General features: G+C 45.5%; 1 protein-coding gene across 1 annotated transcript; it reads left to right on the plus strand.

Annotated features, from left to right (window-relative positions):
• Positions 1–7074: 7074 nt before the first annotated feature.
• On the plus strand, positions 7075–9358 carry LOC106584485 (general transcription factor II-I repeat domain-containing protein 2-like). Its single transcript, XM_014169853.2, has one exon. The coding sequence runs from the start codon at positions 7206–7208 to the stop codon at positions 9003–9005; it is 1800 nt and encodes a 599-aa protein (XP_014025328.1). The 5' UTR covers positions 7075–7205; the 3' UTR covers positions 9006–9358.
• Positions 9359–20098: the final 10740 nt, after the last annotated feature.

The following is a 20098-nucleotide window of genomic DNA, read 5'->3' on the forward strand; positions in this document are numbered from 1 at the left end:
ACTGGACTGTCGCAGACTCACCTAACTCGGTATACGCCTTTCTGCTACAAGTCTTTCTCACGCTCAAGGCGGCCCTAGATACGAGGTTGCTACCTACTCACATGACAGAATGGAGATATATCCTTATCGGCAAAGGAGCTGTGATGATCGACATTGTCCCTTATCTGAGCAGGAACTTCAACAAGCCATTGGCCTCGATGTTCAGTGACCAATGTAAGAACTTGACCAGTCTCTGTACTACTATGGTGGCAAAGCACTTACCCGACTCGAACGTGTGCAAATGGCTTTGTAATCTCAGTACCGGCATGTCTACCTCGCAGGTACTGACCGACTCGATCGAGTGGTTGAGACAATTCAATAACGGAGAAAGGACAAGTCCACACCTCTTAACTCTACGCGGTAGATACTTCACGTTCAGAGATTACACATCCGAAATACCAGACTGGCTGACATACTTGGGTGAGGAAGAAGACGCTCGTAATAGAAGCTGCGGCAAACTGCTGGTATACGGAGAACCTCAGCCTTACAGAGGCAACCAGACTGCAGAAGGCCCAGGTGACACTAAGCTGAGTACACTGGTTAGGAACATAGTGCTACGGCTGAGGGTGAATATATTCGGATCATCTAGACTCGAAGTGACGACATTAGATTGTACGCAGGGTTTGACAAAGGTGACTCTGAATGTCTCGGCCCTCTCTGGAATTGCCAGGATAGATCAACTGGACCGGTCAAAGTTACTGACTGACAACGGTAGCTGTTTCACACACGACTTAGTGTCCCAGATCGAGTCCAAATGGGCCCCAGTCATATTGTTCACAAAGTGTAAGCGACAGGGACCCGTGCAGGAGTTCACGCTCAACTATTACAAGATGACAATACTCATGGTTCTAATGAGCCTGGAGGGGTCTGCTGTGTTATCTCTAAGAGAGCTGTTCAATGGCGTGAAGACATTCAGCGTGACTGAGTACTAAATTACGTAAAGTACTAGATAGCCTTAACTGCTGTCGACTGGGTCACGGCGGCATCTGTGTTGCTGTTCTGCCAAGGCTCATTGGTCTCCCTGGCTCACATTACACTATGCACGGCTTGATCAATTACGGGGCTTACTGCAGCATCAACAGCGTTGTCCAAGTGCTGTGTGGGACACGTGAGCTGCGGGACCTCATTCGACTGGTCGATGATCAAGATCACCGGTCTCCTAATACGGTGGCAGTGAGGCTGAAGTGTCTCATCTACGATATGACCAAAGGCAACATGTCACCGTGTGATCCGAGCTCACTAGTGTACGCAATGACATTGTACAGAGGAGCCCCCTTCGATGTTCAGGAGGACTCAGACGTGGTCTTCAAGTGCATCATCAACGCTCTAGCAGACAAATGTGGGACATCTAAGAGGATAGGTTCTTTGTGGGACATTGAGAATGAGGACCGTGTGCGCTGCCTCCGTTGTAACACAGTCCAGTCCACACTCAATAAGTCCAACACGATCACAGTGTTGATAGGCGATAATCTCCCCACAGAGCTGCAGGACTATATGAAATTGTACACTGACAACACGTTCACCACCTGTGACTACCATTGTACACACTGCCACACAGGAACTCTGATTGAAATCACCAGCAAGGTAGTGACATTGCCGCAGGTTGTGTGTATGAGGATCGAACGTGTTAGGAACATTGGCAGAGATACCACTGATATAGTCAAGACAGGTACAAGGTTTGCTTTCCCTGAGACACTGGACCTGAAATATATCATGAAAAAACCTGAAGCGCCGGTAGCTACTGTATACACGCTGTACGCTGTTGTAGCCCACCGTGGTACTCACTACTGTGGACATTACACAGCTTATGTGCGAGACGACAACGACATTTGGTATCTCGCAGACGACTCTCATGTCAGAGTGTGCTCTTGGGAAGATGTCAAGTCAACCTACGAAGCTGGATCTATGCTATACAATGGCATAGCTTATATGCTCATTTACCATAAACAGCTACCCCACTGTGTGACATGAATGATCTGTACATATGAAATACTATATATCAGTATGTACCTTGTATTTCCTTGTTGTATCAACTAATAAAGGTGTGATGCAAGTACAATTATAAGCGTCCAGTGTTATATTATAGAAGGGCTATAATTACATGCATGCAGGTGAAGACAGATGCAAAGACAACACACAAATTGATCCTGATGCATGTACGGTGTTTAACGCAAGTTGATTATGTCATTGTCACGTCCTGACCAGTAGAGGGAGTATTTGTATTGTAGTTTGGTCAGGACGTGGCAGAAGGGTATTTGTTTCTTATGGTTCGGGTTGTGTGTGTTATTAAAGGGGTGTTATAGTTATGTGTTCCGGGGTTTCAGTGTATGTTCTGGTTATGGTTTTCTGGTTTGTCTATTTCTTTGTTTTCTGTGTGGCTCCCGATCAGGAACAGCTGTACGTCGTTGTTCCTGATTGGGAGTCATATATTAGGAGATTGTTTTCACCTGGGGTTTTTGTGGGTAGGTGTATTTGCACTGCTGTGAGTATAGCCTGTAAAACTGTCGTCTGCCGTTCTTTGTTTTGTTGTTTTCGTGTTCTCTTTATTTAATAAATATAAAGATGAGCATCCACATTCCCGCTGCGTTTTGGTCATCGCTACACAACGACACCCGTGACAGTCATACAAGGATGGGTATACATTTCGGTATAGGCAGTCACACAGGTTAACACATTTCCATATCAAAGGATGGGTATACATTTCAGTATAGGGCAGTCACACAGGTTAACCTGTTAGGGCTAGGGGGCAGTATTGACACGGCCGGATAAAAAACGTACCCGATTTAATCTGGTTACTACTCCTGCCCAGTAACTAGAATATGCATATAATTATTGGCTTTGGATAGAAAACACCCTAAAGTTTCTAAAACTGTTTGAATGGTGTCTGTGAGTATAACAGAACTCATATGGCAGGCAAAAACCTGAGAAGATTCTGAACAGGAAGTGGCCTGTCTGACAAGTTGTTGTTCATCTTGGCTCTTTTTATTGAAGACTGAGGATCTTTGCTGTAACGTGACACTTCCTACGGCTCCCATAGGCTCTCAGAGCCCGGGAAAAAGCTGAATGATATCGAGGCAGCCTCTGGCTGAAACACATTATCGCGTTTGGCAAGTGGCCGATCAGAGGACAATGGGCTTAGGCGCGTGCACGAGTCGACCCCGTGCTTTATTTTCTTTCCTCTTTTTACCTAAACGCAGATTCCCGGTCGGAATATTATCGCTTTTTTACGAGAAAAATGGCATAAAAATTGATTTTAAACAGTGGTTGACATGCTTCGAAGTACGGTAATGGAATATTTAGACATTTTTTGTCATCAAATGCGCCATGCTCGTCACCCTTATTTACCCTTTCGGATAGTGTCTTGAACGCACGAACAAAACGCCGCTATTTGGATATAACAATGGATTATTTGGGACCAAACCAACATTTGTTATTGAAGTAGAAGTCCTGGGAGTGCATTCTGACGAAGAACAGCAAAGGTAATAACATTTTTCTTATAGTAAATCGGACTTTGGTGAGTGCTAAACTTGCTGGGTGTCTAAATAGCGAGCCCTGTGATGCCGGGCTATCTACTGAGAATATTGCAAAATGTGCTTTCACCGAAAAGCTATTTTAAAATCGGACATATCGAGTGCATAGAGGAGTTCTGTATCTATAATTCTTAAAATAATTGTTGTGTTTTTTGTGAACGTTTATCGTGAGTAATTTAGTAAATTCGCCGGCAGTGTTCGGTGGGAATGCTAGTCACATGCTAGTCACATGCTAATGTGAAAAGCTGGTTTTTGATATAAATATGAACTTGATTGAACAAAACATGCATGTATTGTATAACATAATGTCCTAGGGTTGTCATCTGATGAAGATCATCAAAGGTTAGTGCTGCATTTAGCTGTGGTTTGGGTTTATGTGACATTATATGCTAGCTTGAAAAATGGGTGTCTGATTATTTCTGGCTGGGTACTCTGCTGACATAATCTAATGTTTTGCTTTCGTTGTAAAGCCTTTTTGAAATCGGACAGTGTGGGTAGATTAACGAGAGTCTTGTCTTTAAAATGGTGTAAAATAGTCATATGTTTGAAAAATTGAAGTTTTTGCATTTTTGAGGTATTTGAATATCGCGCCACGGGATTACACTGGCTGTTGAGTAGTTGGGACACAAGCGTCCCACCTAGCCCATAGAGGTTAACACATTTCCATATCAAAGTAAAGACATTGGTATTATTTCCTCACAAGATACCTCTCCAGGGTATTGACAACAACCTTGGGTTCCTCCGCTTTATACCTCAAGGTTGAATACGTAGCTGACAACACCGCTGAAGACGTACACGGTTCGTCTAGCTGTGAGACAGAGACACTGTTAGCCAGCCCCTCTAAATATCTTATAACGTAAGCACTTTTCCGGCCACGTACAGGCTGCGTCTTTATTATATGGGAAGACATAACTGCTATCACATAGAAACAAAATATTCAGTTTCACCAGAGTATGTTTCAGATTCGCTACACCTTGCCCTTGCAGGGTTTATGTCCAGTCGAGCATTAAAGTCCAATTCGGAATCGTTCTCTGACTGAGACCCCATGTTCTCTTCTGACTGGCACTCTGACTTGGCAGCGGATGTAGGCTCAGAAGGATGGGTATGGTGATACTCTCCGCGGTCCTCCTGATCCGAACACTCTTCCTGATCCGAACACTGGCGTTGAGTGGTGTCCGCTAGCCAGGCAGCTTGATCAGTGACACTGGCTGCCTTCCCCGCATCTACATGTAATCTGTGTCCTTTGACTTGTGACACATCAGACCTCCGATGTGAACCTGTAACACCTGGGAGGTTGACAAGTTGCTGGGGTTTGGAAACGTCCTGCTGGACTAGGGACCTCTCGGCTACTGGGTTGTCAAGGTTCTCCCGGGACCTATTGACAAATGGGCTTTTTTGTATCTTCTTAGGGGTGCGTGCGTCCTCCAGCTCTGAGTCTGTATCGATAACTGGAGAGCGAGTGCCTTTTGACTTGGAACAAGGTACCCTTTTTATACTTTGCCGAGCGGGTCCCTCCCGTTGGTAGTCGTCCTCATCTTCTTCAGGATCGGACAGTTTGTTTTTGTATCATTGTGAATCTCGGTTGTGGGTTTGTATCTTGGTCTTTGCAGTTTCACACCTTGTGTTAGACTTGTCCAGTCTCTTTTTAGCACACGCTTTATCTTTCCTTCCTATGAATTTGAGAATCGGCTCTTTACACCCCTTGTCCCTCCTGCTCCTTTTAGATTCTCTCTTGTGATGCAAGCGGTTGGTTTTTGTGAGTTTGACACGCTTGCAATCTGGCCTTATAGAATCCTCAGAGTCAGAAAGCAGTGCGCGTTTATATATGCTCCTTTCCTCTCTCAACCCACTACAGCTAGGCGTAGAGGAATGGGCATCCTGTTCGGACTCTGATTGTGACCAGCTGTTATGCCTATGTCCCTGCTTAGCATTCTTGGTTTTAGACTTAGCCACTTTTTCCCTCTTTTTCACCTGAGCACAGAATGCATCATCCTCCTCTTCCTCTTCACTGCTATGTTTGTTGCCAGTAGATCGGTCATTTATGAATGAGTCACTGTAATCGTATTCGTCAAGGGCCTCGCTGTTGTCATAGCCCATTGTAGCCTCCAAGTCGTCACCGGGGATGTTACTCTCATCTACATTACAATCTTCCTCTTCGCTGGTGGCTTCCTCTGCTTGGCTCAGCCAAGGGTGGTCATCGTCACGACTGCACCTGGGGGGCAGGTTGTGAACTTGTGATTCGTGGTATTTTATGTAACCCTTCCACCATGATAACTTTCTGCCCACTGACTTATTTGACTTATAAGCCGATCAATCCCGATTTACCAGTTTGGTCGTCTGCAAAGGACTTTGGTTCTTAGCATATTTGCCAATGTGGGTGCTACCGGAATCTCGTTTCGCTCTCTCGGCTCCATGCTTCATTGATCTGGACAGGTTTGCAACAGGCTGAGCCGAATCACCCTTTCTGGACAGGTTTGCCCCGGGTTGAGCCGAATCATCCCTGGGTTGATACAGGGTACCCTGGAAGGATAGTGATATCTTGCGTCTCCAATTGTTGGTGGACATACACTCTAAGCTATCAATCAGGGCTTTGCTGAGTCTGTCCTGCAAGCCGTGGCTCTGAAGTGTATTTACAATGGTTTCGTTTTTGCTGACCCAATCGGCGAGGATGTCCCTGTGTCTTTTGTCCAAAAGGGTGTTATCCAATCCGAGGAGAGTACAAACAGCGTCTCTCCTGAGACTTTCATCTTTCAACCAAGGTTCACTCAGCAGCAGAGTGGGAAGGTTCTTGATCCACGTCGAAATGGGAATTGTTTCAGGTGTGACTATAGAGTAACAAGTGTCAGACTTCTCACTGTCACCAGTCCCAGTTTCCTCTTCGCTGTGCTTGTCGACATAAGCCGGATTCTTAGAGGACATATCAGGGTCTTGCACTTGGGTAGAGTGTGGTGAGGATGATTTGCTCTCTGGATCGCACCTCTCTCTCTCTCCCTCTCCTACCTTCAGGTATTTCTTTAATTTGTTTTGATAGGTGCGGAGTTTTAAAAATAGCACCTTGGCAGTGGCATACATCTTTACCAAATCCTTGTCCTTGATCTTGCTTGTATCGTGTTTGATCAGAGAGTGCCAAGTATTTTGGGCTTTGGCTATGTTGTCAGGTGTGTGGGGTTTGAACAGCTCTTCACACGCTGAAGCCATTTCAGGATTCCCATCGCTACCATACCTCTGTCGCCTGTATCTGCACGTAATTTGAGCCAACTCTAACCAGTCCTTGCTCATCTGCTGCTCCACCATACTGGCACGCTTCTTTTTTACTGCTGTGTGAATGATCTTGTCAGAGGAGTACATGTCCCAGAACATGGGTGTCAAACTTTGGCCAAACATGGGTGTCAAACTTTGGCCAAATTTGGCCCGCGGGGTAATTATATTTGGCCCGCGAGACAATACCACATTACTACTAGAGCTGGCCCGCCGGTATTATACAGCGCATTCACTGCTAATACTACGAATCCCATAATGCTCTGCTGTTGTTTTCGCGCGCCAATCAGGACAGGACCCAGAAACACCCTCTCCTCTGTGACAGTAGTCATAGCAACATAGACGCTACAACTGTCAGCGCGCTATCCCTTCCCAAAAATGGCGAAAAGAAAGGCAGAAAACAGGAGCTTTCTGGACAAGTGGGAGGCAGAATATCTGTTTACATATGTAAAAGACAAACCTGTTTGTCTTGTTTGTGGAGTCAACGTGGCTGTAAGTAAGGAGTACAACATTAGACGACACTATGAAACGAAACACCATGACAAATACAAGGACCTGGACATGACTCAAAGGAGCCAGAAAGTAGAGGAGATGAAAAGAAGTTTGGTTTCACAACAGAATATGTTCAAAAAAGCCACATCACAAAGTGAGGCTGCTGTAAAGGCTAGTTATATAGTGGCAGCAGAGATCGCAAAATCAGCTCGGCCCTTTAATGAGGGAGAGTTCGTGAAAAAGTGCATGATGAAAGTTTGTGACCTCGTATGCCCAGAGAAAAAGCAAGCATTTTCAAACGTGAGCCTGAGCAGGAACACAGTAGCTGATCGCACATGTGATCTTGCCACCAATGTGTATGACCAGCTGATTGAAAAGGGAAAAGATTTCGTTGCGTTCTCCCTCGCTGTGGATGAGAGCTGCGACGCATCTGATACTGCTCAGCTGTCAGTCTTCATCCGTGGAGTGGACTCAAATCTGTGTGTTACGGAGGAGCTATTGGGATTCAAATCAATGCATGGCACAACCACAGGAAAGGAAATCTTTGAGGAGGTTTCCAAATGTGTAACTGAAATAAAGCTGCCGTGGGATAAACTCGTTGGATTAATGACAGATGGTGCGCCAGCGATGTGCGGTAAAAAGAGTGGACTGGTGGGCATGGTTCGGGAGAAGATGCGGGAAGAGAACTGTGCAGGTGAGCTAACTGTTTACCACTGCATCATACATCAGGAATCACTGTGTGCCAAAGCCCTAAAGATGGAACATGTTATGACCACAGTAACACAGGTAGTTAACTTTATAAGAGCCAAAGGTCTGAATCACCGCCAGTTTAAATTTTTTCTAGAGGAGTGTGGTTCGGAATACGCAGACGTGCCGTATCACACAGAGGTGAGATGGCTAAGCAGAGGAAAAGTACTGAACAGATGTTTCGAGCTGCGTGAGGAAATATGTCAATTCCTGGAAACCAAAGGGAAGGATACAGCAGAGCTCCGGGAGCAAAAGTTTCTGTGTGAGCTGGCCTTTCTCTGTGACATCTCGAGCCATCTCGATGCGCTGAACCTGCAGCTTCAGGGGCGGGGGCGCATCATCACAGACATGTACGCTGCAGTGAGGGCCTTTAAAACTAAACTGTGCCTGTGGGAGAATCAGATGCTGCAAGGAAACCCTTGCCATTTTCCCTGCTGCCAAACCATAAAAGCGCAGATCTCTACCGCTGTGTTCCCATGCGCACAGTTTGCTGAAAAACTCAGTGAGTTTAGCCGGCGATTTGCCGACTTCGATGTCCAGAAATGTAGGTTTGAACTGCTTAGTAATCCCTTCGCAGTTGATGTGGAAAATGCACCAACCAACATCCAAATGGAGCTGATTGAACTCCAGTGCAACGACACGCTGAAGTCAAAGTATGATGCTGTGGGCGCCGCACAGTTTCCACGGTTCATCCCTGACACAATGCCTCAGCTCCGCACCCAAGCTGCTCAGATGCTCTCCATGTTCGGCAGCACTTATCTATGCGAGCAACTTTTCTCCTCGATGAAGATGACCAAAACAACTCACAGGAGACGTCTGACTGATGAACACCTTCGCTCGATACTGAGGATTTCTTCAGCTCAGAGCCTGAGCCCAGACATTGATGAACTAGCATCCAAGAAGAGATGCCAGGTATCTGGCTTGGGCACATCAGATTAGATCAGTGTGCAATAATTAACGTTTTCTTTGTGCACTTTTTCTTGCTACAAGGCATGGGCTTGAATGGTTGATTGATTTATTATCATTTTATTTGTAAAATTATTAGCCAGTGGAAAAAGTTTATTTTGGTATTTAAATCAGAAGGCTGCAAATAGAAAAGAGGCATACGATTTTTATTTAAATTGTATTTATTTAATAAATGAATGCCATTGATGTGTTTTTTCATTTGAAATTCGATTTTGCATGTCTCCACTATTAAGTGATATATTGTATGGTAATAAGCGATGCTTGTTCCATATTCAATGTTAAAGCAAAACTTGTTTGGGTCCATATTAAAAGGTTCATTTGTTCAATGTTGGCCTGCGACTTTGTTCAGGTTTTACATTTTGGCCCACTGGGTATTTGAGTTTGACACCTCTGTCCCAGAACATTACGTAGTCTTTCACCTTCTGAAGTGGGCAGTGTAGTAGCTCTGCCACGGCAAACGCATTGGGGATCTTACAGTCCATATACACAATGGCCAGTTCTACCACTTCCACCATGATAGGGTCACTAATCATACTCTCCACGTGCTTTGGTATGTAATTGCACCAGCTGGTTGGATTCACACACTTGATGAACGCTGCCAATGCGGGATTGTGTATCTCCTGATACATTTCGGGCCCGGTGATAAACGTGTCTCTTCCAAGCTCCTTTAGTGTGTCATTCCAACAGCTCACCAGCTCACCGTTGCCCTTGACGCATTATGATTGCTTCACGGCCCTGCAAAACCTCACAGTAGTAGAGACGTACAATTCAGAAGCCAGAGCCTGGCCCTTTCTAAGTACGACAACAGGTACCAGGTTCACCCGCTTGCCATCCAGGAACTTGCTGCTCCTTCTAAAGTAGACAGTACGAGGGTCATGGTTCTCATAATAGAAGTGCTTTAGGTCACATATCACTTCATTTTCCGTGAAACAATCAACTCTTGTCTCCCTCTTTTTCTTCAGCATGTCAGCCGAAGCAGTGCCTAGTACGCAGCACATGGGGGCTATCTCTTCCATGTGAGAGACTAGAACCTGGGCGGACATTGTGTTGTCCTCCGTGCGTAACAACTGGACAGGCTGAATCTGCTGAAAAGAAGGGGTGAGTGCTGTAGAGTGAGTGGGCACTTCCAGGGTCAAGTCCCAAAATTCGAACATGCTACCAGTGACAGTTTTCAGCAAGTCGAGACTCTCGAGTCCCGGGACAAATAGTACCTCTTGGACGAAGTATGACTTCCCATTGCCTTTCCCATTTGTGGGGATGCCAACGGTGTAGGTTCCAATCATGGACCTGTTGCTGTCGCAGTAGACAAAGTTGTGTTTTTCAGAGTACTGTGTGACCACTGGAATCACCTTCTTACCCTTGGGACTTATCAGTTCTTTAGTCGGTATATATAAGTTCATGTAGTTACCGTATGCCAGTAGCACGTGTTTGAGACCAGCCTTGTCTCCACCTGACATAGACTCAAAGCCTGTACCACTTTCAATGTCCACTAGGTCCATCAGAGCAAGCAATAACAAACGCGATGGTTGTTGTTCCTGTATAGTGTTAGAGTCCTTGATTACCATATCCCTGATAATCTTATAGATTGTTTTTGATTTGTACCTTTTCTCTCTCTCCGAAAGCGGCTGTTGCTTACACATCATCAGGTGGACCACTTTATCAAACAGTCCTTGTGTACTTTTACAAGTGAAGACATCTTTGTAATCCGATTTGTAAAACCAAAGAGGGTGGTCTGCCACAATATATCTTGTGGTTAAACCTGCCATGGTCGCTATGTTCAGTATCTATCGATGTCTATCACCTCTTATAGACGGTTCTTGTGTTTCTTTCATATGAACCAGCCGTTAAATAACAGGTGGCCCACTGTAGTCTATTGGGTAGAATGGGAGCCTGTTAGACCTCTCTCAAACTCTCCAGAAAGTGCCTTATGCCTTATGTCGGGGCTTTTACATAGCAGTCTGTAGTGACATCACCTGCAATCAGAGTAACTCAACACTGGTTGGTTATTGGACCATGACTGATACACCCCACAAAGACTCTGTTATATGAGCATGACTGTATTACCCCTGCTACAGCTGAGCTATCTAAGCATGGCTCATGTTTCCAAACCGAGTTCAAATGTCCATCCGATAACAATTATATCTATTCAACCACACCTCATGTGTCCAACGGGGCCATGGCTCATATTTCCATACCGAGTTCAAATGTCCATCCGAGAACAATTATATCTTTCCAACCACGCCTCATGTGTCAAATGTGGGCTATTCTTCCCTCCCACCCTTTATGTTTCTCTCTCTCAGTTGCCTCTCTCTCTCTCTCTCTCAAATGTGGGCTATTCTGCCCTCCCACCCTTTATGTTTCTCTCTCTCAGTTGCCTCTCTGTCTCTCTCTCAAATGTGGGCTATTCTTCCCTCCCACCCTTTATGTTTCTCTCTCTCAGTTGCCTCTCTCTCAATTCAATTCAATTAGCTTTATTGGCATGATGTAACAATGTACATATTGCCAAAGCTTATTTTGGATATTTACAATATAAAAATAAATAAAAATGAGAATCAAAATTGTCAACGGGACAACAGTAACAACAATAACCAAGGGTCAAAATAACCATACATTCAACAATAACAATAGCCATACAGTAGAGTACATGTGCAGGTTTATTGGTCTGTCAGACACTGTCCCTCAACTTATGGCAGGCAGCAATGTAGTGCGCTGCCAACACACAGCTCTCTGCGTCCTCCCCCAACAGGACGGGTAGCTTATCCTCATCAGAGAGGTCTTTGAAACCTTGAATAAGGGTTTCAAATTTGGGGAAATGACACTCTCTAATTGTTTTATATTTTTTACATTTTGTCAGGAAATGCAGCTCTGTCTCAGGTTCTGCTATTGTGCAGTGGTTGCACAGCCTTTCCTCTACAGGGAGCCAGGTTTTCCTGTGTCTACCCTTCTCAATGGCAAGGCTGTGCTCACTGAGCCTGTACTTTGTCAAGGTTTTTCTAAGGTTTTTCTAAGGTTTGGTGTACTGTACTGTCAATTTAGGGCCAGATAGCACTGCATTTTGCTTTGTGTTTGTGCTTGTGTTTCCCAATAAGCAATGTAGTTTTGTTTTGACTGTGTTGTAATTTGGTTTATTCTGATTGATTGGATGTTCTGGTCCTGAGGCTTCAGTGTGTTAGTAGAACAGGTTTGTGAACTCAGCCACAGGACCAGCTGGATGAGGGGACTCTTTTCTTTGCTCAGCTCTTGGCATTGCAGGGCTTGGTAGTGATATGAGAGGGGGTCACTGTATTTTAGATGTTTCCAAAACTTAATTGCTCTTTTTTGAGTTTTTATTATTGGTGGATATTGGCCTAATTCTGCCATGCATGCATTGTTTGTAGTTTTCCTCTGGACACGTAGGAGAATCTTACAGAACTCTGCATGTAGGGTTTCAATGGGGTGTTTGTCCCATTTGATGAAACCTTGTTTTGCAAGTGGACCCCACACCTCGCTGCCATAAAGTGCAATTGGGTTAATGACATATTCAATTAGTTTTAGCCAATTTGAATTTGCTTTTTAATGGCGTAGAATGCCCTGTGCGCTTTCTCTCTCAGTTCATTCACTGCCTCATTAAGGTGTCCAGTTGAGCTTATTTTTAAACCTAAGTAATTGTAGTGTGTTCAGTACTCTATATATTTTGTACCAATTGAGAACTTTGGTCTAATTCCCTGAGATCTGGATCTTCTCTGGAAAATCATTATTTTAGTCTTTTTGGGGTTTACTGCCAGGGCCCAGGTCTGGCAGTACTGCTCTAGCAGGTCCAGGCTCTGCTGTAGGCCATGTGCTGTGGGTGACAGCAGGCATAGCTAATCTGCGAAGAGTAGGCATTTAACTTCTGAATTGTGGAGACTAACACCATCTCTAACACACACATCTCTCTCTCTCTCTCTCTCTCTCTCTCTCAATTTTGGCCTATTCTTCCCTCCCACCCTCTCTCTCTCTCTCACCTTCAATGGGGCCATGGCTCACTTTACGCAAACAAGAGGATATCATGCAAGGAGATGAATCACTCAAACTATCTGCCAGTTGATATAACCTTGTGTTACCATATTTACTGACTATACAGAGTGTCATGGTAAGGTAGCACTCTGTAATACAGTTCAGTGTGAACGTGCAGAGCAAGATACCACAATGGAATGGCCACCGAAAAAACATGTACGTTTGGGAGAACCCACAATCCACTCTGATATAGTTTTCAGAAATGGAGAATACCGTGCAACCGGTATCGACCCATACTGAGATGCAAACATGCCGGGTCGTATTAGATGGATGACAGCAACAAACGGAGGGCAGAACGTGCAACCTGGTGACAAGTCTTTCTTTGCGTGCGAAGCAATGATGATGGGGCTGCCTCCGAGACAGGAGGCTATGGTAACATCAGCGTCCAACGCTGAATCCGACAGTGTTGTAGGCTGCAGATCCAACCTATCGAGGTTTGTCTGGTTGGGAGACCCAACCAACATGGAATACACCGGAAAGGGAGATAGTCACCAGTGTTCCAGTTGCAATGTGGGTATATCAGACTTTGTGCCAGGTGACACGTTCCTGAATCAACACGCCTTCTTTACCAAAGGAGAGTGTCCATACCTAAAGGCAAACTACAGCCCTGACCGGCTAAAGATTGAGATAGGACAAGAGAGATTCCGCAGGGGGTTCATAGTGCACCCACACGTGATTACTGCCCCAGACGCTTGGAATCGTCCTAAAGTTTAAGTGAAGTTCCTAATATACTTCACACTGGCTGAACGGCACTGGTGTTACATGTGTGGAAACTTGTCCGGAGCTCATGCCCCTGATTGCTATATGAAAATGACACAGCTGATAAGCAAGCTTAAAGATAGTCTGTACGACCTAAAGGTGTAACTATAAAACACTAGTCCTGGAACACTAACCACTGGGTGTATAATTGGAATGTACATAGACCTTGTTGTTATCGTTTACACACAACCACTGAATACTTTATTTACCATGTACAACAGGTGAATGTCCCATTGTGTGTACCAATAAAATCCAATACCTTTGACATGGATATGTGTTATTGCTTTACTCTGTGTAACATACAGTGCGTATATCCAACTCCTATCACATAGCCCATGATGTGAACAGCAACGCAATCCCTCATATATAAGCCGATGCATTGTCTGTTCCCATCTAATATGTCTCTTGTGTGGGGATCATGCAGTCTAACGTGAAGAAGGCACAGGTTCTGAACCTGAGACAATATACCCTAAATGATAGTAACACATCTGGAAAGCATCTGGTGACTTGTTACTTCACCCTAGGGTGCCGGACTGGCCAGTGGCACATGTGGAACACGTCTCCTAGTGCTTTAACCCTGCGAGGAGGAGACCTGTTGTGTGCCTGCATATTAGCCTCAGACTTTAATGACACGACGGGCCACCTCACCAGGGTACTAGCTGATGTTACCATCGGGGGATTGGGTAACACAACCTGCCTACTGGGAAGAGACATATATTTTGACTCTTTGGAGCAAATCCCAGACCTGCAATCTGTAGCTACCCAAGGTGATTTTGTGGCTATGTGTATGTCGAAGGGTGTTACATGCGCAAGCTTTCTAGAACACTACACACAGTACCAACAGGATAAGGAGCTTCAGCTCGGTGAAAAGCTACACTGTCTATTTTCCCAGACCGTAAGCGATATGCTCAGCAAGCGATACGATGTCATGCATCACTACCCTCTATACAACCGTGCTCTTGGTCTGTACAACTCGGATAAGGTTAGCTTGGAACCCCCGGGAACTTAGCCAAATGCTAGCTACAGGGGGACTACTGGACCGCAGTGCTGAGGATCACCAGTCCCTTCATGGGATCCCCTTGGTCGGGGTAGATCATATCTCATTTTCACACTGGAAATACCCCGAAGACAGAGAGGCTCGACTCGAAGAGGATCGGGAATGCAAAGTGCTACACGTTGGAGATAAAGAAGCGTTAGGAGATGAGGTCTTGTTGAAACTCGACCATAACACAATAAAGTGCTGCGATGAGGTAGATGAATCAGCTGGAAGACAAACTCTAGGTGAACCAAGTGTCAGAGAGATACTCTCCCCTGTCTCACCTTTCCCTACGGAAGAAATGACTGCGATGTATGCCGTCACCACTTTAGAGACCTTCAACAACCTCCCGGGGACTCTAACAGATAGACCTAGGGCTTTCCCTTATACCTTCACAGTGTTTACGAGCCACGATCTGACTTTTGATCAACTGGTGAACTACTGTATAACACGCACCCGAGAGCCCTTATCAATGCTACCGTCACGTGAGAAGTGGGGATCCGTCAACCCCGTGCTGCTCATGGAAGACCCCGTTGACCCTGCGACGGGTAACACAGTACACCGGTATACGGTCACATCCAGAGGACACTTGAGCACCATGGTGGCGAACCGAGACAGTACCCCTCCCCTGTGCTACAATGAGGTTTTTCTACCCGGCAGGCCTGTTAGCAGATTGAACTTGGACGTGGACCTCAGATGATGTTAGATGTTGTATCTAATGGTGTACAATAGAACCCATGGACACAGAATAACTCTGGTATCATTGTTTATTTCGATGGCAATTACAACAGATATGGGGCACAATCATTTCACGACACAAGCAAAGTCTATCAGAATAAGCACAATCTGGCAATTAACAAGGTGCCTGAGACTTGATTATCATAAAAATAATCAAACTCTCTTTTCGACTGGAAATGTGAATATGAATGACGATGTTTCCAGTGTTCGATCTTGTCAAGCATCCGACAGCCGTCATTCCGCAAGTAGCTGTAGACAGTGTATCCTTCTGGGTAAACATGGACACTTCTCACCCCATTACACTCGTTGAATATGTGGTCGCCGGTGCAGAACAGGAGGCCTTGAGTGGTACATTCGTGATGCTTTTCTACCTTGTACAAGGTACACGGGATCCCGACCAGCTTCTCAACCTCATCGAGTGTCATAGGCATCCTAGTCTCGAAGTAGCCACAGATTGTAGTCTGCTGACAGTGACACTCTGTCACGGGTACTTAGGGCAGGAGGAAGGAGCAGAGTCAAATGCAGGAGATATTGTCCAGTAGCTCGAAGTTTATTCACACCCAAACACTAGGTGATCAAAAAGGCACAGGGAGTGCACAATACCCAAAAGGGAAACAGGTAATCCACAAAGGGAAAATCACGCACGATGGAGAAAAAAACACGGCCACAGCGTAAAACCCCACTGCCCGCTGACAAACCAACAATCCCGCACAACACACAACCCCAAAGGAACAAACTAAATACCCCCCCCCCCCCCCCACTAATGACAGAAATGAAAACAGGTGCGGACCTAGACAGACAAAACACAATGAACACAGAAACACAGATCGGCGGCAGCTAGTAGACCAGCGACGACGACCGCCGAGCGCCGCCCGGCCGAGGAGGGGCACCATTTTCTGTGGATACTGTGACACACTCGGTTAGGCCCATAACATGACATTCGCATAACAGGTCCAGACTCTGGTCTCTGCCAGACGGGTACACCCAGATGTGTATGTAACTGCAGGTGAGGTTGTTCAGTCTGGCACCTAGAGCCTCTAAGGCAGACCAGAGGTACGGGTCCACGAGAATACGCCACTTGGTGGAACGCGTCCTCCGGGAAGACCTGGTAACAACACCATTCGGCTTCGATTGAGGCTTAGATTGCCTCAACATGGTTTCTCCTTCCATTGTCAAACTCGCTATACCTTGCATTACTGCTGTATGGTCACACTCCATTGATCCAGTATACATAGAGCACAACCCCTTCTTGGTATAGAGGTTGAATACAATTGTGAGTACACAGCTAGAATCAGACTGTATATAGTTGAGTCTGGTCAACGGACCCTTTGTACAGTGACACTACCTTCTCCATACCCACAATGAAACATCCAGCGTTGGATACGTCCTCCCCCAAACACAGTGTCGGTTGGCTATATGAACCCTAGCTTGACATGTCCTACTGTCATATCTGTACTTTATTACTACTCTCCACTCTATAACTAAACCTTGGCCAGGTAATCCAACCTCTCATAGCTGTGTCTCACATCTTCTAGGCTATCATGTTTCCTATAAAAGCTAGTGGTGTAGATACTCTTTCAGCAGTAGCTTCTGAAATGGCATCGAACCCAGGCTTCAATTGCAAACCCACAGAGGAGCCTTCAATGTTACCACTGGGATACCAAGGTAGCAATCGCTTCCTGATGTTAACTGACGAAAGCAGCCCCTGGACTCGGGCTGAGACGAGTGATACAGCCGATATGAACGATGCAGAGACGGATATGTTGAACCGTATGCTCCAGTTTGCTACATCAGGCCCTCCTTTCACATTAACTTTCAAAGTGATGATGTCAGGCTACCACAGAGTCAATACGTCGATATCTGTGGAGGGCAACAGAAGAATGATGGCCCTTGTGCGGGATATACACAAGTGTCCGTATAGGCACACCACCTATCACACCTATCTGTATAGGGCTCAAATGGAATGTACGTCATTTCTAAGCGCTGTATGTGCTGCTGCTGCCAAGGCTCCAGGAACGTCTTCTTCGGTGTCAAACGGCTCCAGCTACGTCAAACGATCAAACCAAGACGACTTTGATGTTTGCCTTACCGTCGAGATTGATCAAACTCTACAGCAACAGACTAGGATTGAGACTGGTCCTAGGTGTCCCAAGAACATGATACTCGTCTTGAACAAGGGACCGGTTTATAACATGGAAGACATCTGGTGCACAATGAAGAATGTGGTGTATCGAGTGTTGCTCTCTACCTACCTGCCACTATGTGGAATAGATGGAATTGGGAGAAATATGAGCAAGATGATGGAAGGAGCAAGTGTGGAAGGGGCAAGAGCGGAAGGAGCAGGTGTGGATATAGGACAACCTGTAGCTGCCGCTGATGAAGGGTCCGGTGTGGATGTAGGACAACCTGTAGCTGCCACTGATGAAGAGTCCGGTGTGGACATTGGACACCCTGCAGCGGGTGACATTTAGCAAACAGCCCAATATGTATTGCCAGGATATGGGAAATGATGGTCTAAGCCTAGGGTAGAGCAAGCTTGCTTTTATTATGTATCACTTCTATTGTTGAGAATATAACCATGGCAATGTACCATTGTGTCTGTATCCATTGCAAATGAACAATAATAAACTAATGAAATGCTACAGAAGTGTGTGTGTGTGTGTAATAAAACTCACGGACACAGAGTGCATCTGGTAACATCATGTATTTCATGTACAACTACAGCAGAAAGTGTTCACAAGCATTTATTGTGTCAGAACAAGTGTCATCTGGAGCCATGTGTTCAAGTGTGTGGCACAGGTACAAGTTACAGCCTGGATCCCATAGCCGTCTTAGTCTCGACTTAGCGGTCGATTGTAGCAGAGTGTCACTCAGTGGTTATCACATCATGCGGAGCACTTTATATATGCATCATGTCCAACCCAGTACATAGTGAGAGGGGAGTAAAATAGAACAGTTTTGCCATTTCCAAAGCAGTCAAAGCCTTGCCTTCTTCACAACCAAAACAGATTGTACCCTCTGTGTAAATAGACAGACCCGGACATGCTATGCTCCCGAACTGGGAGTCAGTGAGATCTCTCACGGCGATATATCCACTCAGGCAGAATGCAAGTGGAACTCCGTTATCTTGGGGTATCTGAACCTTGGGGAGACAGAATCAATGTGTTACACAAGCTCACTACCTTACCCTTGTCCATTTAACACAGTGACAGTGACAGTGTATGACTTACAGCGCAATCAAGGTATTTCCTAACGCGCACCTTAAGGTCTGTCAAACCCTTGGAGCCTGGTCCATTGTCAAAGGGTGTGTTCTCTAACAGTGTCTCTATGGACAGGATACCATTCTGTGGTGAGAATGTTCCATTTATCTGGAAGTGTAGGTGAGACCGGTATGAGTGCTGTTCCATTCTTGCAGGATAACAGCACCCTTTGATAGTGAGGGAAGATAGAACAGGTGTTTTGTAGGACAGGTCCTCAAAAACTATGTTCCAATTACCAAGCTACAGGCATCATCATGGTTATATTGCAAATTAATGGTTGGACTGTCCAGGCCTAATCGGTTCCTCAAAAAGGAACCATTGTTGGATTACCAAGCTTGAGGCAGCATCATGGTTGACTTGTGCATCTGTGGTTGGATCGGTCAGACAGATGTGAAATACACAGCACTGTTTGGTCAGACTCCTTAGACCATTAACAACCCCCCTCAAAAGTCAATGATGCTATATATAAGCTACTACAACTGAACCACTATACCAATCAGAATGGAGAAATACAAGAGAGGCCCTGTTTTAGGCAGCGGTGCATATGGAACTGTGTACAAAGTGACTTGTCTGACAACTGGGAAGGAGCATGCCTTGAAATATCGCAACGGAGGCATAGAGGACACAATAGTGAGAGAACTTTCATGTCTCGCTGCACTAAGGGGTCACCCATATGTGATCGACATGCACAATTGTTTTGTAGATGATGGCAAGATAGCCATGGTCATGACCTACGTACCCTACACGTTGAGCGACGCTACCCACAATGGATACGGTGTGAAGTCGTACTACGAACAAGACCGTTGGCTACAGTGTCTCCCTTTGAGTTTCGTTGCTCACTTTAGTACACAGGTGGCTAATGCCCTGTCATACATGCACAGATGGAATATAGTACACAGGGACATTACGCCTTACAACGTGCTGCTGACAGAAGATCTCACAGTGAAAGTGGCTGACTTGGGCCTCTCTAGACTTTCCGTGGAAGTGATGAGCCCAAATGTGGTCACGGAGGCCTACAGGGCCCCAAATTGTTTTCCCAAAGACATACATCTGCAAAGTACACATGTGCCATAGACATGTGGAGACTAGGGGTTATGATAGTGGATGCAATGCAAGGGAGGTGTGTATTCGTTGGAAGTAACATCAGATGTGTGAGTAAGTCCACCTACAAGATCATCACAAGGACTCTATTTCCCAAAGAGAACCACAGTGCATCCACAAGCACACCCTACGACCCT

The sequence above is a fragment of the Salmo salar genome, chromosome ssa23 (assembly GCF_905237065.1).
Source record: "Salmo salar chromosome ssa23, Ssal_v3.1, whole genome shotgun sequence".
Lineage (NCBI taxonomy): Eukaryota > Metazoa > Chordata > Actinopteri > Salmoniformes > Salmonidae > Salmo > Salmo salar.